Below are 25,581 nucleotides of genomic sequence, written 5' to 3' on the forward strand. Positions count from 1 at the left end.
ACCAGGAAGGATCAGGAAGGACCAAGAAGGACCAGGAAGGACCAGGAAGGATCAGGAAGGAAGGACCAGGAAGGACCAGGAAGGATCAGGAAGGATCAGGAAGGACCAGGAAGGATCAGGAAGGATCAGGAAGGACCAGGAAGGATCAGGAAGGATCAGGAAGGATCAGGAAGGACCAGGAAGGATCAGGAAGGACCAGGAAGGAAGGACCAGGAAGCCAACAGGCACCATGTGGGCAGAGCCTGGGCCACCGTTGTGGTTGTTGTTGTTAAGTGCTAGCAGGTTGATTTTGATTCATAGTGACTCTGTATAGGGTTTCTGAGGAGCAGACAGTGGATGTGAACTGACAACCTTGTGGTTCACAGCCCAGTGCTGATCCTACAGTGCCACACCAGGAGGAGTCCTGGTCCACAGCAATGGCTCAAAAGTGTTATTTTTATTGTCACAGAAAACTCCATCTTCCATTCTGAAAGCACAGGCCCCAGGCAGGTGGGAGAAATGTCATCAGTCCTCAGCTCTAAGTGAATTCACCTTTGTCCTAAGGAGGGATTGGGGGGGCCACATTCCAGACTCTGATTCCACTTTCCCCAGTTGGGCTGAGCAGCTGTCACAAACCCTCTGGAGAGCATCTGCTCCGATTGCCTCTGGCCCAGGATTCAGCTAATTCCCAGAGGCCGAGGTGCAGCTGGATGGGGGCACATGTTCCTGTCTCCTCTCCTCGTCACCTGGCATTCCTGATACCACCTGTGGCCAAACTGTCTCTCACTCTGCCATCAGGGGACTGTGGGTGGGTTGGATTCTCTGTGACACACCTGGGTCCCCCCTTTTGAGTGCCCTCTCACTTAAAAGCAGGCTGTGAGTTGGGGTGGGGGCTTCCTGCCCTAGAGGGCAGACATACCCAGTCTCGTCTCCCTTTGGGAAAGGCAAGCAGCTCTACCACCTGCCACCCCATTCCCCAGGATAACTTTGGTTTGGGTTCCGATTTTATGGTGGGCCAGAAAGACCTTATGTGGATCCTAACAGCAGCAGCAAAAATCACTTAAGTTCTTCCTGCTCTGGGTCAGCCCCTGTAGAGGAGTCCAGCTGTCTGCTCATCATCTTGAAGCCAGAAGAACGTTCACACAATCCACTTCCCAGGCCTGAGCACTGACTGCCCCACGGCCGAATGAATTACCCCAAAGAGTTCGGAGCATAGCCTTCCCCTCCAGGGGTCATGATAAGGATGCTTGATGAAAGGCAGGTATTAAAGTCTCGGAAGCAATCAAATCTTAAGTATGGAATCAAGAGCTCTGGTCTTTCCTCTCATCCTTCAATGTCTCCATACTGTCAAGGAGAGGGGCGCTCAGGAGGGCAGATGTCAACTTTTTCATTCTGAAGCTGTCAGGGCTAGCTCAGCACATCACCAAGGCCACAGGAGCCCAGGACCCTGGATGCCGGCTGGCTAATCTTCTTCCTGCAACCTGGAAACAAACGCAGACACCGGCAGCTTTCCCGAGGGCAGCCTAGTGCCATGCACAGAGATGGCAGGGGAGGAGGGAAGGAAGGAGGGAGGAGAAGACAAGGGCGTCTGGAGGCCCTGGTAGGAAGACAGACTCCCGAGCTCTGGGCTTGTGAGTGGCGTCACCTCCGCAGGTATACATGGCTCCCTTCCCATTGGAAGGCCAGTTGTGGCCAGAGGTTGTGGCTGTAACCATCACTCCCTGACCCTGTGCTACCTGGAACTCACTTCCCCTGTCTTGTTTGTGAGCAGGCGGCAGCACATCAGTCTCCTTGGTGAAGCAGGATTTGTCCTCTGGTGGTTAGGTTGGTTCCTGCCTCAGCTATCCGCAGACCAGGGGTTGATAACAACGTGGCTGAGGGGAGAGAGAAGTCTGGAAGACGGGGCCTTCTCAAAGGGCCGGGCCGGGGTCGCTAATGGAAGACGTAACTTAGCAGCATTTGGCTGGTGACTTTCCAACACTAAGTGTCCACGCAGCTACCCTGTGAGCCACAAGACAAAACTCCCGGGTGCTGAGACATGGGTTTTGCTTTCACAGAGAAAACAGGACGAAACCGAGAGTCAAATGAAACAGGATGCTGCGTGTGTGGCTATGAACAGTGACTGCTGGCCACTGGGCAGCCCTGGAGAGTCCTCTGCTGCTGCTGTCGGCAGACAGTGGGCAGACAGTGGGCATGAAGGAGCCCAGGCTGGCTGACATCAAGCTGCTGTGTGCCCCCACAGAGATGGTGAGGATCCCGACCCATTTACCTGGGAATAGGACTTTGTTTGGAAATGGGGTTTTTCTTTTGTTATTAGCATAGGCCGTCCTACTGAAGTACGGCGGGTCCAAATCTTAATCCCGTCAGAAATAGGGTCTTATAAAAAAAGGGGAAAGCAGAGATTATGTGACCAGGGAGGCAGATGCACCTATGAAGGTCTTCAAATCGTTCGTGGGAAAGTGGAAGTTTCCAGACTTGTTGAAACCCCCTAGGATGAGCAGAAAAGTAATGCCAAGGGCTCTTGGCAGCTTACCCGAGCTTTGGTGGTACAACAGTTAAGCGCTCAGCTGCCGATGGAAAGGTTGGCAGTTTGAACCCATCCAGCAGCCCTGAGGGTGAGAAGCTTGGTGATCTGCTCTCGTCAAGATGACAGTTGAGGAAGGAAACCCTCTGGGCCAGTCCTACTCGGTCAGACAAGGTCACTACTGTGAGTCAGAATCCACTTGATGGCGCCTCACTACTATGGAGTCCCGGTGTGGCTCTGTGGGTTAATGCGCTGCACTGTAAAGTCAGTTTGAACAGCAAGGTCGGAGGTTCAAGCTCACCAGCCGCTCCTCGGAAACCCTATACAGGGTTGTTAAGAGTCTGAGCCAACTCCATGGCACTTATCAACAAACAACTGGGCGGTGCAGGCCGTGAAGTGCTTGGCTGCTAACCCAGAGGTTGGAGGCGCGCGTCTTCCCAGAGGTGCCTTGGAAAAAAGACTTGGTGATCTGCTCCGGTAAAGATCACAGCCTGGAAAACCCTACGGGGCAGATGAAAATCGACTCGACAGTGCTTAACAACAGAAACCAGGAAACCACCCCAGACAGTTCCCTCAAAGACCTGTGAGACAATGTGTTCTCAGAAGCCACCCCCAGGAGACTAAGGCTATCTGGGTGCCTGGAGCCCCCTCCATTTTGGGGATCTTCCTGGACCTCTCAGAAGCACCAGTTGTGTGAGGGGCCCACAGGGAGGTGTTCGAACATCAAGGTGGCCTGTGGAACTGAGGGAGGCAGGTGGGCTGAGGATGGTGGCAGATCATGAAGACCCCATCACTAACATCCTGGGGCAGTCAGCCAACCAGGTGGGGACAGGTGAAAGCCTGCCTCTCGTGAGTCAAGGCTTGCTCTTGGGGACTTCCTGCCTTTGCTGCCGACAGCAAGTCCCACCTCTCCTGCTGGCTCTATTTGGAATACAAATCTGGGCCACCTGCAAGGGCAGGTAGGACCAGTGGGGCCAAGAAACTTTGAGACGCAGGTTTCAGTTCATCCACTACGACTCAGAGGAGGACAGCAGCTGACCCACTTTGTAGGGAAGGCAGAGACGGGAACCAGGCGAGCGGTGTGTCTGCTCTGAATACTCAATCAGACTGGAAGGCGCCCTGTGGGTCCCCGACAACCCAGACCCGAGGCGGCTGCGGCGCTCAGAGCTGCCTTTATTAGAAAGAGCTGGTTTTTAATAAGGCCAAATGGGGTGCTCAAGTCAAGCCAGCTGTTCACAGCCCCGAGCGGGAGGCGTCTGTAGGCGTGTGCCAGGTGGAGGAGTCTAGGCATCGTGAAGCCACTGCCGCTGGGCATTAGGGTTAACACTTGTGGCAGCATCTCTCCTACCTGTGCCCCCACTGCTACTGTCAGACAGCTCCTTGAGAAGTGACCTCTTCTCTAAGGCACGGCACCCCGGGAAGGCAGTGGGGACCGGAGCTGGGGTGTAGGAGAGCCAACCAGTGACACTAAGATCTACATGGGACCCCTAGTGTCACAGCCCCTGTGAGAGGTGACCGAGTTCACTTTCTGATCTCTAGTCAGTCCAAGACTCTCTGAGGTCACCCTGAGCACACAGCAAGCAACAGAGATGGTGGACATGGTGACCAGTCCCAGTCACTGTGAAGTATTTTGCACACCTCCCTCTGCGTCCTCACACCCGCCCTGTGAAGTGTCAACGGCACAGATTGGGGGGGAGCCCACAGGAGGGGGTCAGAATGAGTACCCTGTTGACCAGCTCACCTGACCCCAACACTTGTGGTGGTTCTGAAACAACTGATGCTGGGGGTGAGTCAATGCAGGACACTCAGGACATGCTGAGCTTTGAGTGACAGTCTCACTTGGAGACGGTCACACACAAGTTCCTCCCACGTGGGAGAGAGGGGTCGGAGACCTAGGCATCCCGGTGACCAGCCCAGTGGCCCCAGCATGTCTTTGGGGAGCAAACGTAGGAATCAATCTTGTTGCCGTTCATCTGTTTTCTGCCCTTTATCCTGGGCAAATGCTGTTGCCAAAGACCACTTAGACTCTGACTCCAGGGTGCTCCTGGGACCCAGACGGGGACTGTGAGGAAGGACTGGCCCAAAGGCTCCTCAGCAGCATCTAGAGCTCCAAGGACCCTGAACTGCGTAGCAGGGGGAGGGCAGGGGGAGTGAGAAGGGGGCAGCCTTGCAATCTTCGCCGGCCTCGTTTCAACAGATGGCAGAACAAATTCCTAATTAAGCACATGAACGTTTCCGGCTCAGCACATTTATTTATGATTTTCCGGTCCCTTTGGTACTCATTTTTCCTCTTTGTCTTCCTGGAGCCCAAGTTAGCTAGTTGGCTCCCTTGGAAAAGCGGAACCCCAGGCTGCAAGGGGGAGGACCTTGGGCAGTGTGGGAAAGGAGGTGGGGGGGGGGCAGGGCCACTCGGCTACTTTTCAAAGGCGGGATGAAAAGGCAGCCCCGCGGACTGAGAAGTCTTGTGCTCACATCTGTGGGATAGTTCTAGAAAAAAAATTACCCGGGGTGAGCCTGGGTCAGAGAAAACTCACCCTTCATGGAATCCAGCCTGTGTTCCCAGGCAGTGGCCAAGGCCCTGGAGCTGCCCAAATCTGCCCCATCGCTCTGCTCAGGCCACGCTGCCCGCCACCTCGGGTTTGTCCAGAAGCCATCTCAAATTAATCGTGATCTTCCCACACCACAGAAGGGGCCACTGCTCTCTCAGTCTTCATGATCGTTGAGGCCATCATGGCTACTGTGTGTCTTGATTGCCTCCTACCCTGGGGGTGGGGGGAGGCTTGCCTTCCAGCCCTGTATCGCGCACTGTTATTATTCCGTTATGATCCACAGGGTTTTCTCTAGCTCATTTTTAGAAGTGTGTTTTCTCAGCCTTTCATCTGAGTCTAGAAGCTCTGCTGAATCTGTCGGCCGTGGGTGACCCTGCTGAGATTTGAAATCCCAAGGACCAAGCTTCCAGCATCTTGGCAACACTCCAGTCATCACGGTACCACCGACTGACTGACAGATGGGTGGTGGTCCCATTCTGTCATTGTTGTTGTTGTTGTTGTTAAGTGCTGTTGAGTTGGTTCTGACTCATTCATAGGGTTTCCGAGGAGCAGCTGGTAGGTTTTAACTGCCAACCGGGTCCATTCTGTTGTTGTGACGTGCCGTCGAGTCGATTTCAACCCACAGTGACCCTGTAAAGGGCTTCCGAGGAGCAGCTGGTGAGCTTGAACCACTGACCTTACAGTTCAAATGACTTTGCAGTCTGACGCATTAGCCCACAGCGCCACACCGGGACTCTGGAGTCCATTCTGCTGTTGTTAAGTACCGTGGAGTCAGTTCCGACCCATAACGACCCTGTACAGGGTTTCCGAGGCTGCAAATCTTTACGGGAGCAGAAAGCCTCATCTTTCTCCCACGGAACAGCTGGTAGTTTCGAACTGCCGACCTTGAGGTTTGCAGCCCGATTTGTAACCACGATGCTACCAGAGCTCCTTCTAATATCTCCTAAATCTTAAAACATCAGTTAAGAGCACAATAGAGGTGTGGCCAAACGTCTAGCACGCAGCAACACACAAGGCACCACAGATGGTGGTGAGTGGCTGGGGTTAATACCAGGATGGCATCTTCCACCGATCTAATGAGAAACAGGTGGCTGCAATGGCTGGAAATGGAACTGGGTGCTAAGCTCTGTTTAAGCGTTTACTCAGCTGGGCCATTTATCTTTTCTCATAAGGCCTCTGGGTCAAGAGGTTTGCTTTCTCAGCCCAGAGGCCTGAGTCCGGCAGAAGCAAATGATGCCGAGGCTTTGTTACCCCCAGCACACTGGGGAGAAGCTTTGCTGAAGTGGTGATTGATGTTTGATTATCTCCAGGATCACAGGAAGACAAGAGGCAAACAACCCATTAGACAGCGCTGTCAAGACAACAATGTCACTGCCAGAGACACGCATGCGGATGACCTTCCCAAGCCGATCTCTGCCTTGGAGCCCTGAGCTGGGGGACCTAGTGAAGGCAGGGCTGTGAGAGGATGAGCGCTCCAGAGAGAGAAGAAGAAGGCAAATAGCAAGAGGGGGCAGTCCCCCGCCAGAGAAAGGGTGGTCCCTTTCCAAAGCAAGTGAGCAACCCCCAGACTCAATTTGCAGCCCAACAGTAGAAAGGGTCTCTAGGAGGAACAATAACACTAGAGAGGTACCGACGCCTTTAGAATAATGAACCACTTGAGGTCCAAAGACCAGCATTTGTCAAAGGTCAGCGTTCAGAAGAGAGGACCGGTTAAGGGAGGAGGAACAGGAATGGGACGGACACACGGGGAGGAAGTGGGATGAATGGCGTTGAGCTGTGGGAATTGCCGCTAACGACATGAAACAAAACGCGTATGAACTGTGAAGAATGACTGACCACAAAGCTGACTTGCTCTGCAGATCTTCACTGAATTCAAAATAAAAAGTTAAAAAAACAAAACACAGTAAAGGCACTGAGCAGCCGATTGTACTCTGCGAGTCTGGTCCTGGTGCGGGGGGGGGGGTCAGGGCACTGGCAGCAGAACTAAGTGGAACCAAGATCAGCTCTGGGATGCCTCGGAGGTCCAGGCGACAGGTGAGAATGGGGTCTAACCCCTATCCGTCTGGGAATATCTTGTCTCCCACACCGAGAGAATGCCTCTTTATTTACCACCAGTCTCTTCTTCTCCTGTTTACAACCTTCTCCTCTTAATGAACATCTTGCTCACCAGCAGTGGAGTGGGCACAGGCATGGGGGTACCACGGAAGTCATTAACTATCATTATTGGGGCGGCTGTCACCCCCAGGGCTGACACGGGAACCTATCACATCAGCGAGGGTAGCAGAGTCCTCGCTCCCTCTTCCCCTGTGGTGCCCCAGATGAGGGGGAGAAGATGGAGACAGTTCAGCTCCAGTGTTAGGAGATGACCCCCACCATGGATGCAGCAGGTGAAGGGTGGCCAATCCCTTCAGGGCCTGGGAACCTGCTACAGTGGGCGGGCAGCAGGGGCAGAACAGGTAAGGGAAGCAAGGAGGGTGGACATTTTTCTCCAGACACTCCCTCTTGAAGGTCACCAGGAGTAGACACACAGAAGGGAGATGCTGGTACCTGTGCTCCCTGGACACCAACAAGATACCTGCTAATACCCATTCACACTGGGAAGTCTCCATTCAACTCTTTGTCCTTGGGGTTAGTGTGGGCCTTTGTTGGCCAGATGAGTTCTCATTTTACCCCTGATGGTCACGTAACCTATGCTTTGGGACTTGGGAAGATGTGGGACCAATGCCCATGACCAACTCAGTGGGGGAGAGGATGAATTCTATCCAGCCAGGTACCAGCAAAACCCAAAACCACATCCAGTGCCACCAAGTCAACTCTGACTCAAGCAACCCTGTAAGACTGACTAGAACTGTCTTTTAGGGTTTCTAAGATTTTAATTCTTTATGGGCGTAGACAGGTTCATCTTTCTCCTGGAGAGTGGCTGGTGGGTTTGAACCATAGATTTTGTGGTTAGCTTAGCCCACAGTTCCTTATCCAACTACTGTCCAGAGGAAAACAGTGAAGTTGTCAAGGATTCCATTTTACTTGGATTCACAATCAACCCATGCCTAATAAGCTATAGTCAAAAATGAAAGAATGTATTACTGCTTTGGGCAAATCGGCTGCAAAAGACCTCTTTTGTTAGTGTTAAAAAGCAGGGATGTCTCTTTTGAGGACTAACGTGAACCTGACCCAAGCCACAGTATTTTCAATCACCTCATATGCATGTGAAAGCTGGACAGTGAATAAGGAAGCCAGAGGGGAACTGCTAAACGTGAGCTATGGTGTTGGTGAGGAATACTGAACATACCAGGACTGCTGCGACAAGACTGGACAAGTCTGTCCTGGGAGGATAGCAAAAACGCTCCTAGACTTCGTCTCAAGTACTTTGGGCATACTATCAGGGGGACCAGTCCCTAGAAAAGGACATCATGCCTGGTAAAGTGGAAGGTCAAGGAAAAAGAGGAAGACCCCCAACAAGCGGGACTGACACAGTGGCGGCAAAAACTGTGAGGAGGGCGCAGGGCCAGGAGGGACGTGCGGTTGTTATGAGTAGGAGTTAACCTGACAGCACTTAACAACAGAGACCATCCAGGTAACGAGGCAGGGGTGCCCCTGCTCCCGCTGACATCAGCTACAGAGGCCTCAGGGCTCAAGTGCTCCTGAGGTGGCCTGTCTCAGAGCTGACTCACAGTTTAGTTCAGTCCTACCCTCATCTGCCTGGAAGTAAGCACTGAGAATGGGAGAAGTGACCTAAGGAAGGAGTGACCTAAGGAGGGAGTGTCCTAAGGAGGGAGTGACCTAAGGAGGGAGTGTCCTAAGGAGGGGGGGGGTCATGTTGCAGAGCTTGCTCCTGTGGGAGCTGGGGCTGAGCTAGATGATGCCGATAGCCCCTCCCAATGAAGGTGCCTAGACCCCCCAGGTGTGGCACCTTGGGCGGGGACCTTATAATCCTGAGGGCCAGGAACTGGAGGGATGTGGAAATGCCACAACTGGGAGTCACTGGGGCCAGAACACCCATTGTGCTGAGGGGAGTGGTGAGGGGTGCACCCATTAGGGGAGCGTCAGGAGGGGTGAGCTCAAGCTCGGCTTTCCCTCCACTAATGGTGGACAGACCTCATGGACCCACAGTCCTGGCCTGAACACCACACAACACAAGCATCTGGCTGTTCCCAGTCGGCCGGCTGAGAGGGCAACAGGGCCCCCATGCCCTCCTATCTTCAGGTCCCCTCCCTGGGGCAGTTAGGGGTGAAGGAGCTCCCTGCAGTACACCTTGTTAGCAATCAGAGACCCCACATACCAGGGCTTCACTGCACTGTGGACCGGGAGTCCTGTCATGCCCTGGTGGCCAGGGGCGTAGAGGCTGAGTGGCTGCCCCTATGGCCCAGTGGCTTTTATGGCTCCTTGGCGACGCAGCGTGGTCTTATGGGAACGAGGCGGCTGCCGGCTTCTAGTGCCCCCCCTTAGTCCTCATATTGTGACCTTGAAGAGTGCTTACCTTTGAGTGACACTAAATTTCCCCACCTGCCACCTCCTTGCCTTGTGGAAGGTGGATGGACCAGCCAGGCTCGAGCCAACAGGGACCCGTCACCACATTCCCATTGTGGCTGGGCCCTCACACGGCCTCAGCGGGTAAGGTTCACGAGGGACACGGGAGGAAGGGCAGAGTCGGACGCTTCTCAGACTCACCGATCCATCTCATGAGAGACGTCAGGATCTGCAGGTACTTGGTCTTCTGGACATCAAAGAAGGTGAAGGGTCCGAGGAGGATGGTGAAGATGGCCTAGGTGAGGGAAACAAGAGTGAGGGAAGGCACAGGTGGGCAGTGCGGGTCATCGGTGTAGCCCACCTACCGCTGAGGCCCAGTCTAGCCTCAGCTATGCACTTGGATAAGTGGAGGCCCCCCAGGGTCACACAGTGTCTGTCACCTTGGACAAGGTCAAACGTCAGAGGAACAAGAACTTCAGAGCCACGCTTTCCCTGACATTCTGAGTCTGTTTAGCTTTCCAGGTGAGCCCCAGGCATCATCCTGGGGTGTCATCCACACCCCTCCCCACATCACTCTGTGTTTCTCAGCGAACATTTAAGGAATGCCCTTGTGTCCAGTACTGAGCTGGGGATGAAGACAGATCACATCCGAGGCAGGAGCATGAAGTTACAGAAGCAACAGAAGATGTGCCTTGGCCTGCCCCTCACAGTCCAGCTGGGAGGAGGGGGCACGGGAACCCCAAAGAGTCCCACAGCAGGACACACACGGTTAACGGGTCCAAGGAATAGGCTGATCACCCAGGGTGTTGGCAACCTGCAGTATTTTCAGCTTTCTTAAAGAGTCCTGGTGTGGCCCAGTAGGATAAGCAGTGGACTGCTAACAGCAAGATCGGTGGTTCAAACCCACCAGCTACTTCTGGGAAATCCTATACAGAAACGCTGTGAGTTGGAACCCACTAGAAGGTACTTAACAACAACCAAGAGAGGGTGGAGCCTAGAGAACAAGAGGGCCAACCACTCAGGGAAATAGCTGCTGTAGTGCTGTAGGATAAGCACTGGATTGCAAGTTGGTTTGAACCACAAGGTTGGTGGTTCAAATCCACCAGCTGATCCTTGGAAACCCTATATAGGGCAGCTACGAGTTGGAACTGACGTGATGAAACTTAACAACAAGGGAAAGGAAGGAGACGTGGGGGGTGAAGTGTCAACTCAGCAGCAGAACTCTCAAGCTCCATGTAGGAGACCCAGGTTCCAGGTTCGATTCCTGGCCAACGCACTTCGTGTGCGGTTACCACCTGTATGTCTATGGTTCTCTGCGGTTGCTATGATGTGAAACTTCCAGACAAAGACAGACTAGGAAGAAAGGCCTGGTGATCAATTTCTGAAAGCCAGCCAATGAAAACCCATCACCATGTCTGATCTAGTTCTGAAAGCCAGCCAATGAAAACCCATCACCATGTCTGATCCCCTTGTACGGAGAGTTGCCATGAGTTAGGGGACCGATTCCATGGCAGCTGACGAAGATGACAAGAAAAACGGTCATGTTTAGAGAAATCTGGAGAACAGGGACGCGCTCACTTCTGACAACCTGCAGAGGCGGGGGTGGGGGAGATGGGAACCCTCTTTGCAAACAGAATACAGAATGCAGGAAAGCATGGCACGGCAATGAGGCGGGGTAGTTGGGGAAGGGGCAGGGTTTTCGTGCTAAGTTGACTGCGCAGGGAGCAGACGCATTAAAAGCTGCATGTTGGAGTTAAGATAATGGTACCGTTTCCAATCTGCCACCAGGAAGCAGTGAGAGGTTTCAGACCTTATTAACATTTACACAGACCATTTTATCACGTTAATGCTAATGACACACGCAGGAGAAGCCGGGCAGCTGGCCAGGAGCCCAGTGCAGGGTGGGGGCTGGGGGTTAGACGGACCCACTTTGGGGAGCAGGGCTCTGGCCCTGTGATCTAGGGGAACTGGAGGTCGCAGCTGTGTGGGGCGGCCCCGTGAGGTGAGGGGCGGGCTGGCAGGGGGGCTGGGTATGGGAGCAGGATGTGAAGAGGCTGTGACCTCTGATCCAAGTCCATTATCACTGTGCACACGCATGACTGAAGGGCCCGGAGGAGAAGGCTCTAATTAGCTGGGGTGGGTGGGGCCTCTGGGCAGCCGCCAGGGCTGGGGGAGTTCTGGAAAGCAGTGCTTTCTGCTGGGGGAGTGGGTGCTCAGGATCAGTCCTGCTTCTGCTGGGAGAGGGGGGAGACAACGGCTCCAGCAGACTTAGGGGGTGGGCAGGGCCCAGAAAGGGCTCTTTGGGAGACAGAAAGGGCTCAGGGAGAGGACCGGGAGGTGAACTGAGGAATCTTCTGTATGCAGTACCACCCGTAAGTCATTTAGGAAAATTACCACTTCAAGCGACTTTCCGCTGACGACTCTCCCTTTTGAAGGATGGGAGAGGAGGTGACAGGGGAAGAAGAAATACAAGCCATTTACCACAAAAGTCCCCAGATTACTGTCCTGCTGGAAGCTGGACTCCTGACCCATGATTCCCAGAGCACCTGGGACTCGGGCATGGAACCCTCCAAGTCTCAGTGGAAAGTGCAGCTGCCCCCCCCTTCCCGGGCTGGCTGGTGGCTTGCTTGGGAGATCAGATCTCATCTTGGGGTAACTAAGAGCTGATGTTTAGAAGGGCCAACTATAAGCGAGCTGTGGTATCACAGAACCATCCCCACAGACAGAATTCCGCTGCTGCAGACAGTAATGCCTGCACCCTACTCCTCGCCCGGGGCACTTTCTCCTTCTCACTTCTAGGCAAAGGGCCATTAACCAAGCAGAGGACTAATAGCTAGAAGGGTGGCAGTTTAAACCCACCCAGAGGCAGCTTGGAAGGCAGACCTCATGATCTGCTTTTGAAAGCTCACGGCCTTGAGAACCCTTGGCACAGTTCTACTCTGTACATGTAGGGGGTGCCATGAGTCTGATCCGACTTGCCGAAACTAACCACAGCATGGCACAAGGCCCCATTTTTCAAAAACCCTATAGGATGGGGCTCCAAAGATGGTATCCTTACCACATCACACCTCGAAAAGGTAAACCAGGAGATGTAAGCCTGGAGCCGATGAGCCATGGGGAGCTTGAACCTACAGGAACTCAGAATGAGGCTCACTCCTGCCTGGGACCCTCAGAGCCAGTTCTGGGACAGGAGGTAGGTCTCCCTGTGAGTGGGGAGCAGGCATGGAGGAGAGCAGACAGCTGTGGTAGTCATGGCTGGGTGGTGGCCGGGAGGGGAGGTGTTTTCTTTCTCATGTTCGGGAGCCCAGACTGACTGCACCACTCGGCAGACTCAGGGTACAGCACAGATGTACAGACGGCCAAGCAGCAGTCCTGCCAGGGGAACGAGCCTCAGGCACCAGAGGGAGCCCAGACGAAGACAGAGGCCCAGCGCCGGGCTAATTAAGGAACAGGTGTCCTTGGCAAATGAGTTAGAGGCGGGAGTGCGGCAGCAGCCACAGCAGCGGACATCCAGAGTGGGAAGGACAGAGGACGTGATGTCCAGGCTGCCAGGGGTGTAGAAAGGAAAAGGGGGGGGGGGGAGAAGAAACTGTCTCAGACTGTCAAGTGGGCCAGGAGCCACTGAGTGTGTGGACTTCTCTCTTCCTTTTCAAAAAGGAAGACAGAAAAAGCCCAGAGACCAGAGACGGCCTATCCTCGTGGGTGCGCCAGTCTAGCCTAGATGACATTATAAATTCCTTGGCTCCGGAGCAATTTTCCAACCCCCAAATGCCATTGATCAGTTCAGACTCAGTTCCTGTCCAAGGACTCTTTGAGCCTCATGTATTAAAGGAGGCAGGGATACCAACTGCTACAGCCAAAAAAAGAAAAAAAGAGAACATTTCTTTGGTTTCTAATGAAATCGTCAAATTGGTCACTGGGAACACAGTCCAAGGCTGACCCGGTAGAGGGCACGTGGGGCTGCGGGTAGCACTCTCTTCTCAGGGCACGGAGCTCCAAGGTCTCCCTAGCAACTCTGCCAGGACTTGATGGAGACAAGCCCACTCATGTGCCCAAGACACTGCAGGGTTATGACTTTGAGAGGGTACCAGGGGCACTCTTAATTTAACACCTTGAAGGGGTTCTGTGTGCACTACTGGTGTAGCACTATAGGACAACGACAAGGTCAGCAGTTCAAACCCATCAGCAGTTCCTCAGCAACCCTATATGGCATTGCTATGAGTCGGAACTGACTCGACGGCCCTTAACAATAAGAAGTCCTGGTATGGCACTATAAAATAAGTACAGATTGTTAACCACCAAGTTGGTGGTTCAAGCTCACCAGCTGCTCCTCAGAAACCCTACACAGGGTTGCTATGAGTAGAAGCCAACTTGACAGAACTTACCAACAACAGTAAGGCCGTTAGTCTGCTGTACTGTGGCTGTGTGTTGGGTTGCTATGATGCCAGAAGCTATACCAAGGATATTTCAAATACCAGTAGGGCCACTCCTAGGGATAGGTTTTAGGGAACTTCCAGACTAAGATTAGGAAGAAAGGCCTGGCAAATTCCAAAAATTAGCCAAGGAAAACACTGTCCGATATAGTGCTGGAAAACGAGCCCCTAGGTTGGAAGGTACTTAGATACACGGTGGCTACAGCAGTCACCTTGAGCACAGGGAGGATCGTGAAGGTGGCACAGGACTGGCAACGCTTTGTTCTGCTGTACGAGGGGTTGACTGAAAGACAACAAAAACAACACAGCTCACCACAGCGGCCTCTGCTGTTACCTGCACCCCCAACCCTAGCTGCTCGGGCTCCAAGCTTCTGGAATCACTGGCTCTTCTCATATGGTCCTTGTCTCTCCCAGCTTCCGGTGGCCATCTGGCTGCTCCCCTCTAACTCTGCCTCTGTGTCTACACCTCCCCAACTCTCATACAGACACTTGTGTGGCATATAGGGCCACTGGGCAATCCCGCACAACCTCAGCCAAGATCCTTGACGGAGTCACATCTTTTGCAGTGTAAGGGTGAGTGGACTCTTTCACCATGTATAAAATGACAGACAAGTTCCAGGGATTGGGACTTGCTGTCTTTACTATCTTTGTTGTTGTTAAGTGCCCTCGAGTCGGTTCTGACCCATTGTGACCGTGTATAGGGTTTCCAAGGAGCAACTGGTGAGTCTGAACCGCTGACCTTGAGGTTCAAACCGACCTTGCGGTCCAGTGCTTTTATCCCCCAGCACCATACCAGGAAGTCGTAGTGGTCAAAACCCTGCAAAGGTGCAGCTTTGTTCCTGTGCCTACAGAAAGCCTGGCACCAACAGGACTGGACAGGGACGCCTGTGTCAAAGGATAACCCCCTCCTGCTGGCTGCTACAAACAGCTGCCTGGGGAGATCACTAGTCCTACGAATGCCTGCTGATACAGTTCTCAAAAGCAGGCTTTTTTGGGGTTTGCTTTTTGGCCGATGGGTAATGAGATGGAGCTTCTAAATGCTAGGGATTCAGGTACCCGCAGGTGCTCACCCCCCTTGTAGCTCCTGAATCCTCAACACAGAATACAAACAGATCCACTGGGAGCCACTTGGCCCTAAAACTGGGGTGTGAGTCCTGCCAATTCCAGAGGACCACAAAGCAATTCTCATAATGCCGCTTTTGGAAGGCTGAGTTGGGGCTACATTGCCTAATCTTGCTGAAATACACTGACTTCTACGGGCTGATTCTCCCTGCTATCCCAGAGTAGAGTGTTCCCATGAATCCACCTGTAAGCCAAAATGGCACAAAGTAAAGAACCACTTACCACTCATTTATATGGGAAAACCTGTAAGCGATTCCAGACCCAAAAACTGACCAACCAAATTGTACCAAATCACACATGAAACATAAAACCACACTAACAGAGAAGGATGGCTTCAAAAAGTTCGTGGAAAAATTCCATTATCTTTCTATTCCATTTTTCCACAAACTTTCTGAAGCCCCCTCACAAAGCATTTACAGACAGACTTTGGAGCTGTGGTGGCTTGCTGCTGAGATGCTGAGCGTGGTTCCCGGATAGGAGTGTGGTGATGCCGCTCTCCATGCTCTGGTGCGGTCTGCCTCTCTAACAGCTCACCAAGAAACAAATGTTAAACGCTCATTTCGCTTTTCGCCTTTTTTCCTTAAAAGCAACAACAACAAATCCTTTTGGATTTCTTTTTAGTTGGTGAAAACGAACCAATGAGAATCTTTCATAAAATGAAGAGGCATAAAGCAAAACTTCTGAGAAGTGAGGGATAGATCGCTACACTGGCATGCAGATTGGCACACAGGACTCAGGGAACCAGTTTCTGCAGAGTCTGCAGGTTGGTGGTGGCGGTAGCTGTGTGTCGCCAGGTCGGTTCTGACTCACAGTGACGTTGTGAAGGGTTTCTAAGGTTGCAAATCTTTACAGAAGCAGAAAACCTCATCTTTCTCCTTGTGGTTAGCAGCTCAGCTTGTAATCCACCATGATTCCAGTTATTTCAAGTGAAAAGAGCTGCGAGCCAGTGCCCAGACTCGGGGCAGCACTTGCTGAGCTGGGGGTGAGGAGTTAATTGGAGTTAGTGGGGCAACTCAGCATGAGGCAGTCCTAGATGAGATGTGAACTTTAAGCAGGCCCTTGAAGTGCCGTGAAGAAACGCTCGAGGATTCTATTTTTATTTCTCAAGTGGCTGTGCACATTTGAGTTTGGGATTTAAACGTTTTCTCTAACTGGAATTACAACGTCTGGGGATTCAGCCGCAAAAAGGAGGCGCGTTGAGGTCGAGTGGGACAATGGGGGTGTCCCGCCACTGCCAACGGTGGGACCCTGGTGAGTTATTAACTCCTCTGCATGGCACATGGGCACAGAAAGCACTCAGTAAATGTCAGTCCTGCCCGCCTGCCCTCGGTCAGTCTTAGCACGCATCCGGTGATCATGCCCTGTGGTCCCTCCCAACACCCCCGTGGGGAAATACGGTCCTACTGAAGCCATGCTAGGTTCTCCTGCCCAAAGACCGCGGTGTCAACGCTATCTGCATTCCATTTCCATCAACTCTGCGCAAGGTGCCAAGAGGATGACGGGTTGAATCCACAGAAGACATACATAGCAGTTTTCTTCCTTAAACATACAGCTTTGGGAATCCTATGTGGAATTTCCACTCTGTGTGTTCGGTGGCTATGAATCAGAATCGACTAGGTGACAATAGGGTTTACCTTGGAGCCCCAGCAATACAACAGTTAAATGCTCGGTTGCTAACCCAAAGGTAAGCAGTTTGAACCCACCCCCTGGCTCTGCAGGAGAAAGATCTGGCTGTTATTTAAGTAAAGATGACCGTCTAGGTGCTCCTACTGTCACATGGTCACTATGAGTCGGATTCGACTTCACAGCACCCAGCAGGAACACCTTCTCCCACTGAACTAATGGTCCAAGTTCATCCTGAGTAAACAGGGTCAGACGGCACGTAGAAATGACCGAAGGGGGCAGGACCACTGCCGTGACTGAGAGCAGGCAGCAGCCTGTGTGCACAAAGTCCCTGGAACCATCGCAGCTAAGCTCATCTGTGAAGGGACACACCACACCAGCATGAGAAGAGTGGCACCTTCATCTGAAACGTGTGAGGAAGGGACATTCTCCTATGGGGCAGAGGACCAGCGGTCACCGTCTCTAAGGACTACCCGAGTGACGGGCGGGTGAGGAGAGGTGCCTTGTGGGAAGGGGGACTTCTGCCAGGCTGCAGACACCAACTCAACAGGATGGAGACGCTGCCAGGATCCAAGCCCTGAAGAAGGAGAAGGATCTGAGAGGAAGGGGCAGGGTCCTTGGTTGCCTGCCACCTTCCCCCTCTGACCCCTCAGACATGGTGGGGACTGAGGAATAAAGACAGGCAGGCCGGGTATCTGCTGCCCATCACCTTTCCGAGTCCAGGTGTGGCGCTATAGGATAACCCTGTAAGCAGCAGTCGGCGGTTCAAACTCACCAGCTGCTCTACGGAAAGCCTACACAGGATCGCTGTGGGTTGGAACGGACTCAACTGTACTTACCATCACCACCACCACCTTCCCAGATGGGCTGCCTGAAGGTACTTACTAGTACCTTCCCTGGATCCACCCACCCCCAGGCCCACGGTCCTCCCCTAGAGGACTTGGGATCTATGTGCTGAGCGGATTGAAAGTCAGGAGGTACCTACAAAATTCTACACCACTGTGTGCTTCTTGGGTATCAGAGAGCAACTTTATACACCAACCCAGCTATTAGTGCATGACAGCCTTCAGTAGAAAACCAAGTTGGTTCAAGTCAAGCAGCGTGGGCTGGCTCTCAGTGAGACAGGTCATCTGTAACCCCCTCAAAAGGCAAGTGTTTGCTGGAGGATGCTGAATCTCCCAGAGAAGCAACAACAAACCCCAGGTGAAGATCCCAGCAGGGCGGCCCAAAGCAGCCCTTAAGTTACAGAACAGACGAAAGGAACCAGGCAAAGCTGTTGCCATCAAGTCGGTTCCGACCAATGACGGCCCCTGTAGGGCTGGTTGAGCTGCCCCATCATTCTCCCTGAACCACGGCACCACCAGGGCTCCCTGACCCCACACAGCGAGGGTTTCACAACCAACCACACTCTGGGAGCAGGAGAGCTGCCCAGGGGACAGACACTGGTCCTGAGGCCAGAAGAGCTGAGTATACAATTCTAGAGGCATACAGGCCGCAGAGGAGACTAAGACACTGGGGAAAACAGCATGCATTTAACAACACACATCAAGACTCCACCAACCCAATCACACGGGGCAGCCCCAGGGAGGCCACGGACAGGCTGCAGGGCCCCGCTCACTTGCAGTTTCACGTAGAATGGTGTATGTATGGCTTTCCAGGGCAAAGCCAGGACATGCTGGCCGGCAGGTGGCCAATTCTAGAACAGTCTGCCTGGGAACCAGGATGTGAAACGTGGGCTATAAAGACAGACCAGCCTGCTCTTTCTAGTGGGGTGGGCATTGGGAGAATCATCTTACACAGAAACTGAGTCTGGGTGGGGGAGGCAAGCACTGTTCTGTCATGAGGTGAGACCCCTGGGGCTGGCAGGGAGCCAGGACTCTAGCTGCCACAGCCTGGAAGCCACCACCCTGAGGATGCGTGCAGGGGGGCACAGCTCAGGTGAAGGGGAGGCCCCTGCATGAGGCTGTCAGTGCGTGGTGGCTGTGGGTCAGCTGGGCAGGGAGAGGTGAACGGAGCACGGACCAGGCGAGGCCACAGGGCATCTCTGAGCAGCCACCAGGACCTAGGTTCTATCTCCTCCAGAGACTCAGCCTGTCAGCAAACAGCAGTGGCATGCTCCCCAAACACCCCAACTGCAAACCTGCCTGTGATTGTCTGACAGCTGAAAACCTCCCCAGACCCCTGCCTCCAACCCTCTGCTTCCCTTTTGTATAAAAATGAACATAACACGTGAAGTTCCGATTCGACAGTCTTCACACAAACTGTTCAGTAACATTGGTCACGTTCTTGATGAAGGGGTCAATGCTTTTGTTAACTGTGTTCTGGTTATTCCGTTTGCAGTCCTCTGCTTACCCCCATACTTTCATCTTTCCATCACAACTGGAGCAGAGCAGACCCAGGAAAGAGCAAGAACAGTGTCCCTTCCCTAAGCATCTTCTGTCAACACCCTGCCCCAATTATCGACAATGATCTCCTCAGCCAGGGGCCTTTCCCTAAGGTGGCTCTGGAGGCACAGATGGTGAAACACCCAAAAACTCAGTGCCCTGTGGTGTCTCATCTGGGACCTGGCTGTCTAGCTCATCTGTAAAGCACGTGCTGCTTCAGTACAAGCGGGTACCTGATTGCACCATCTGGAAGTGTGTCCTGGAGGGAGCCCGCCCTTCTAGAACTCACTTCAGGACATCTAACACCTGGTGCAGGTAATGCCCTCAACATTATCTTCAAGGCCCCGGGAGGCAGATCCTTTGGAGGGAGTGTGTGTGTGTCAGGGGGAGTTACAGCTCTGAGGGGCTGCTGCTGGCAGGAAGGGGTAGCTCTACCTCTGAACAGGACTCCACCCAGAGCCTCTCCCCAAACTTTCACAACTCACCATGAGGAGCAGGGATGAGGCTCAGAACTCAGACAAAACTGAGTGTCCAATCCCCCCTGAGAGCTTTTTAATCCCAACACCCCATCAACTGATCAGTCTCCACCTGAAGAAACTGAGGCTGAGTGGAGTTAAGTAACTTGCAGATGACCTAAGGACATTTTATCCGCGGCTGAGATTAGAACCCCCGTCTCCTGTGTCTAAAGCCTACTCCTCCTCAAACTCCCTCGACGATGCCACTAGTCATCTCCTCCTGCGGCGCCCTTGGTGGCTGGCTCCCTCAGGGAGGTGGAGGCTGGCCTGGCCCAATGGCGCTAGCCTGGCACGGCCGCCCGTTCCTTCTGCTCTCCCATTGGATGACGGGCCTCTTTTTCAGCTGAAAAGCCAGATGGTACCCGGTGGTGGGCAGAGTGCCAGGGAATTAATGCCAGAGTTCCAGGCCTTGTGGTTTGGGGCGGAAAAAGACAAATATTATGGAAAACCCACGCAGTTACTCAGTTAATGATCACAAATCATCAGGGTTTACAGAGGACAGCATGTGTGTGAGAGACAGACAGACAGACAGGTGGGTGGAGGGGGCGGGTCCAGCATGCCCAAGCACAGGTACAAGCACGAACAGCCTGACCTACTAAGGAGTCGTGCCCCCAAGGAGGTGCTGCTGTGTGCTGGAGAATTCGTGTCTATGGGAGACAGGGAGGAGTGGGTGTGATGGGGGCGTTGGTGGCTCTGCCTGCAGAGACAGACCCGAGTCTCGACTGGCACCTGTCCCAACAAACGTCCTGCTGGCATTTTAGTGCCCAGGAGACAGTGGCAGGGGCAGAAGGTGGTGAGCACCCGTGGCTTCCTGGCACTTGGGCAGCTTTATGTTATTCTCAACCTTTAATGCCCCCCAAAGGTGGGGTGTTGCTAAGCCTCGCTGAGGGTAATGATGAGTAGGAGGTGGCCCGTCTCCAGCTCTACCCAGAGTTCATACAGCCGGAGCAGGGCTGGTGGGGGACGCTACACCAGTGGCAGCCTCAGCCCACCTGAACGAAGGCCCACCCATTCAGACACTCAGAGCCACTGTGAGGCCCCCGTGCCGACTACAGATGAAGGGGTGAAGACACAGCCCCTGCCCATGAGGGCTGGGTAGCCATACAGACCCAGGGACTGCGGCAGGGTGGGGGACAGGGCAAACTGGGCACAGAAGACCTCTCAGGAGAAGATACAAGTCAGTCCAGAAGCAGTGAGCACCCCTCCAACTCTGACTCTAGGGAAGAACATGGAGCTGCGAAAGGGTATGGAGTCTCTGGGGGACAGTGACCAGTGTTGGGGGACAAGGTTCCAGAAAGAGGCCACAGTGGATGATGTCTCTCTGCCTAGTGGATGAGAGAAGCTTCTAACAGATGTTAAGCAAGGAAATGGCAGTCAGATTTAGAATGGGGTTTGAAAGCTTGAATTAACAGGTGAGGTGTCATGCTTGGGTTGGCAGGGAAGGATTTCAGGGTGCATTACATGCAGCCCCCTCTTATCTGGAGGTTCACACGATTCTCCTTGTGGTGTTTCCTCTCTGTTCTAGCTTGACCAGATTTTGAAACCCAAACCCACTGCCACCGAATTGATTTTGACTCACAGCGACCCTACGTAGGGTTTCCGAGACTTGTTAAGTCTTGCTGGGAACAGACAGCCTTATTGGAGTGGTTGGTGAGTTTGAACTGCCGACCTTGTGGCTGGCAGCCCGACACCTAACCCACAGCATCACCACGATTCTTTGGTTCAAATGAGACAGGCAAGGGCGCATCACGTAAGTTAGATGGCTCGGCTACACTGGGGTCAGGCGTGTAGAACTAGGAGGAACACCTGCCCAGGGGAGGCTGCCAAGGAACCTGAGGGGAAACGGGGAGCAGGTTTCTCTCCTGAGCAGTGTCTCTGCACGTGGAGAGACCCTGTCTTCCTCCCAGCTCCCCTCTGCCTGCGCTACCAGATGCAAACACCCACACTGCTAGTTTTGGTCACTGACTCCCACTCCAGCCATGGAAACTTGCACACCCAGCGGCAAACCCAGCTCTGTCTTGGTTTCTCCATGCTGGGCTGCAGGAGAACCAATGAACCACTGCATCCTTCACCTGGGCCGGGCCAGGAAGTGCTGCCACGTGCAAGCACAAGGAACGAGAGCTGGGGGTCTGGCTGATGGGCCCAGGGGCTGGGGACAGAGGTCACTCAGACCTAGAGGAAAAGGTGGGTTGGAGGCCTAGGTTGTACGTATCGGAGGCCAGGCTATGACCCCACGCTCCCAACCACTGACGTCAGGAATACACTCAGTTGAGGGTGAAGGGTGGGCTGGGCCCTTAAGGCCTCTCATTTCTTCCTCCCTGGCTGGACTCTGACTGCTTTTGGTGGGTGGGTGGGCGTCAGAGAACCCCTCACCCTCCCTCAGCTGCCTGGTGTTTGGTCAGGAGAGTTAGGAAGGTTCCATGCTGAAGGCTGGAGCCGAGAGGATGGGGCTGGCAGCTGGGGGGGTGGGGGGGGGTAGAGTCAGGTGCCAGAACACGGGAGCCTGCCAGCTAGCCCCGCCCCTTCCCTGCTGACGTCTGACCTCGAAATAGGCTGGGCTGGAGCAGGATTCTTCCTGGGCACTGAGTAACCTTGGAGGTGGGGAAGGAGGGAGCCAGGCTCCTTGTCAGTTGGCTGATTAACGAGCGCTGTCCAGACAGAAAGCACATATCACCCCCTGCTACCTCTCCCTGCGCTGGATGGAGGGGACTGCCTGCCCATGTCCAGTAGCTTCCCAGGAAGCTGGAGAGCAAGTAGCAGCCTCCAGGGGGACACCTGGGGTCTTTTCTCTGGGCACACCCTTCCGCTGCTTAGGACCTGAAGTCTCAGCGGCAATCTTGTTAGGCCAGGCTCTGACCTGTGGATAGCAGGCCCCTTCCCTGGAACAGTCTTTACACACACACACACACACAACAGACACAGGCGCCCCTGGAAGGAAGCGCCATCAGGGAGGCTGGGGAGGCCTCTGCTTGGTCATGCAGGATGAGTAGCAGGAACCTGTGCTCAGTGAGAGGGTCTGGGCTCTGAATGCAGGAAGCACCTGGAGCTGGAGGCTCAGCATGCAGATTCCTAGGCTGAGAGACCTCAGACTCCGCTACATTTGGTCTGGGGTGGGGCCCAGGAGTCTCTAACTGTAACAAGGGCTCCCGAGCATCCCCAAGTCTATGGTCCTGAAACCAAACTCTGAGAAACACAAGTTACAACAGTGACGAGGGGAAGGCACTCCCCCTCCCCCCCCCACCAGCATGTTCCTGTAAAAGTTTTCAGAGCTGGTTTACGTTCTCCCCGCAGCCACAGGAAACGTGCCCTGCTTCTGACTGCCACTCAGCTGCCCCCGCTGTGGGTCTGTTTCTGTACCTGATGACTTATTAAAATGTATACCTTGCTCATCTCGAGACTAATCCACAAGACATCCTAAGCTCATGTTAATTAATCAGATATCCTCATTAAGATGCACCCTAGCTGCTCAGATCGGCCTAGTGCAGACTCTGCCTGCAGCATTTAAACTCTTTGGGGTTCCTGGGCTCCTCCGTTCTCCTTGGGACCAGGGTGAAGTTTAGAGAGCCTGCACTCAGAAATGTCTCTGTACATGAGAGATGCTTTTCCACCAGCCGAGAACTTTACTGAAATAGTCACTGCCAAGGCTCTGGGTGTCATTTAGGAAGACATCTGGCTTTGTAATAAAGGAGGAACCCTGGGGGCTCAGTGGGTTACGAGGTAGGTTGCTAACTACACTACAAAAGGTCAGTGGTTCAAACCTACCAGTCACTCTGCAGAGGAAAATTAGGCTGTCTGCTCCCACAAGGACTTAAAAACAGTCTTGAAACATGAATATAGGGTCATGGTGAATTGGAACGGACTCGATGGCGGTGGGGTTTTTTTGTGTGTGGGGGGGTGGTATTCTTAATGAAAACAGTCTGACAAATCTTTCTTCCATGGTACTACTGGGTCATATTTCACTCTCTGCTCAGAACTGGGAGGTTGGAAAGCAGACGGGGTGTTGAGGGTAAAGATGGCATGGGCTGCCAAGTTTGGGGAGCTCCTGGGGGGACTGACTTGAAAGCTCACCCTGAGTCTGTGGTCAGGACCAGATTTGGGGCCTTGGGGAGAGAGGCGCACCGGGGTCTGTCTCCCCAAGTGCACCAGTCACCAAGCAAGGTGGCTGTGGCCACTGCTCAGGGTGGGTCTGCTGTTGTCAGTGGGAAGTGGTACAAACCGGTCCTGAAAAAGCTCAGCGCAGAAGGTCCTCAGCGGGGTGAGAGCGCCCCACGGAGACCTATTTGGAAGCTTCCGAACCAAACTGGTCTATGTTTCGTGTGAGCGCTAGGGCTGTACTGAACCAGCCCTGGGAAGCTTGCCCTGACTGTTGTGCAGGTACCCTTCTTCTGACTCTTGAGAATGGGGTTTAGGTTTGTTCCTTTGCACACGAGTATGGGGGTGGGGGTGGGGGTGGGGCACCTTCCTTTACATGAAAGGCAGACTCTCCTCAAAGTTCTACTTATAAAAGTAGACTTCCTCAGACTCACAACAGCGAAGTGAAGCCTGGAGTCAAAGCTTCCGTAAAAGCACCATACAGTTCAGTCACAGATAACCAACCACTCTCTCCCGTTTGGTTGACACACTGGGATTTTCCTATAACGGGGCTTCTTAAGAGTTGAGTATGCTGCGAGTGGGGGTGAGGGATGGCAAGGTTATGACGCACATGAGAACCTTTTCCACTCCGGTTCCCCAGGTGGGACAGATGGGGTCAAATGCTGCCTTTTCCCGTGCCCGGCGAGTGGCATTTCCAAGACGAGCCTGTTAGTTTCCAGGCAGCAGAGGCAGAGTGGGGAAATCTGGGACTGTCTTACTAAAGGGGCAGAGAGACCATCAAACCATCATGAGGAGGGGCCTGAGCAATCCCTCTGGAACAGGAATGGAGGTCCCAGTCTCTGGAAGAATGGGGTGCAGCCTGAATGACCCTTACCTTTCAAGGCCATTCCTGGGGAGGTGGTGGTGGGGACTGTGCTTCCTAGGACTCAGGGCCCCAGAACCATCCTTGAGCTGAGCTGGCATGTCATATGGGCCATCGTGGAGACAGGCTGTGGGTCTTGATGGCTGGCTGGCTTAATGCCAGCCAACAGAGTCCACATCCCTAAGAACAGCATCACAAATGAAGGCCATCATCCTCTCAGGGGAAGCTTGGGCCCAACATCCAGAGCAGCTGGGGGGGTGAGAGAGAGGGAGATGGGGGCTCCTGGGAAAGGAGGGGCCTGTCTGGAGTAATACTGAGCAGCAATACTGCGCCAGGAGGTCGCGGCCTGTCGATGGTACAGTGCTGGGGGGCAGGGGTGGGGGACAGGAACTCACAGGGCCTCATGTCAGCATGACAGACAGGACAACCTGCTTTTTACTTGGAAAAAGCTGGGGTAGAGGAGGGAAAGCCAACCCCGCAAACAAGAAGCCTTTCTCAGGACCAGATGAGTAGACAGCTCCCAAAGAGGAGAAAGACCAACACAGAGAGAAGCCGGGGCTTCACAACGAGAGGCAGGCTAAGCCTTTAAAGTCGGTCACTCACTCTAGTCTACTCCACTGAAGTTGAGGTGAGCCGGCTCCTGTCTGGGCAGGGGGCACACAAGTTTTGGGGGATGGGTTAAGAAATCTACTCCTTCCCAAGCCCCAAGCAGAGGGCTGAACTGTACCCTGGGATACGACTCTCCCTGCAGACCCCCACCAAATGTGGCTTCAACACCGCAGGGTGGTAGCGGGCCAGGATGATTCTGACCACAGCCTGTGCTGGGCACCTTTCCATGAACAAGTGGGTAAAGAGAGCAAGACACCAAACAAAACTGACTTCTCTGGAACCCCCAGGCTGGAAGGAGGAGCTGACAAGGAGGCACATGGGGGAGGGGGGGAAGTCCCCAGATGGTCAGCCTCCTGTCCCAGGCCCTGGGACCAACACACTTTCTGTGCCTGGCAGCCAGGAATCACCTGTTGGGAGGTTCT

General features: G+C 53.7%; 1 protein-coding gene across 1 annotated transcript in view; it reads right to left on the bottom strand.

The window, feature by feature from the left end:
• TMEM104 (transmembrane protein 104) overlaps positions 1 to 25,581 on the bottom strand; it is a 60,339-nt gene that overhangs the window by 6,663 nt on the left and 28,095 nt on the right. The window contains exon 9 of the mRNA XM_006869683.1: positions 9,721 to 9,814. Within this exon, the coding sequence (XP_006869745.1) occupies positions 9,721 to 9,814 (94 nt within the window). The remainder of the gene's footprint in view (positions 1 to 9,720; positions 9,815 to 25,581) is intronic.

The sequence above is a fragment of the Chrysochloris asiatica genome, unplaced genomic scaffold (genome assembly GCF_000296735.1).
Source record: "Chrysochloris asiatica unplaced genomic scaffold, ChrAsi1.0 scaffold00132, whole genome shotgun sequence".
Taxonomy (NCBI): Eukaryota; Metazoa; Chordata; class Mammalia; order Afrosoricida; family Chrysochloridae; genus Chrysochloris; species Chrysochloris asiatica.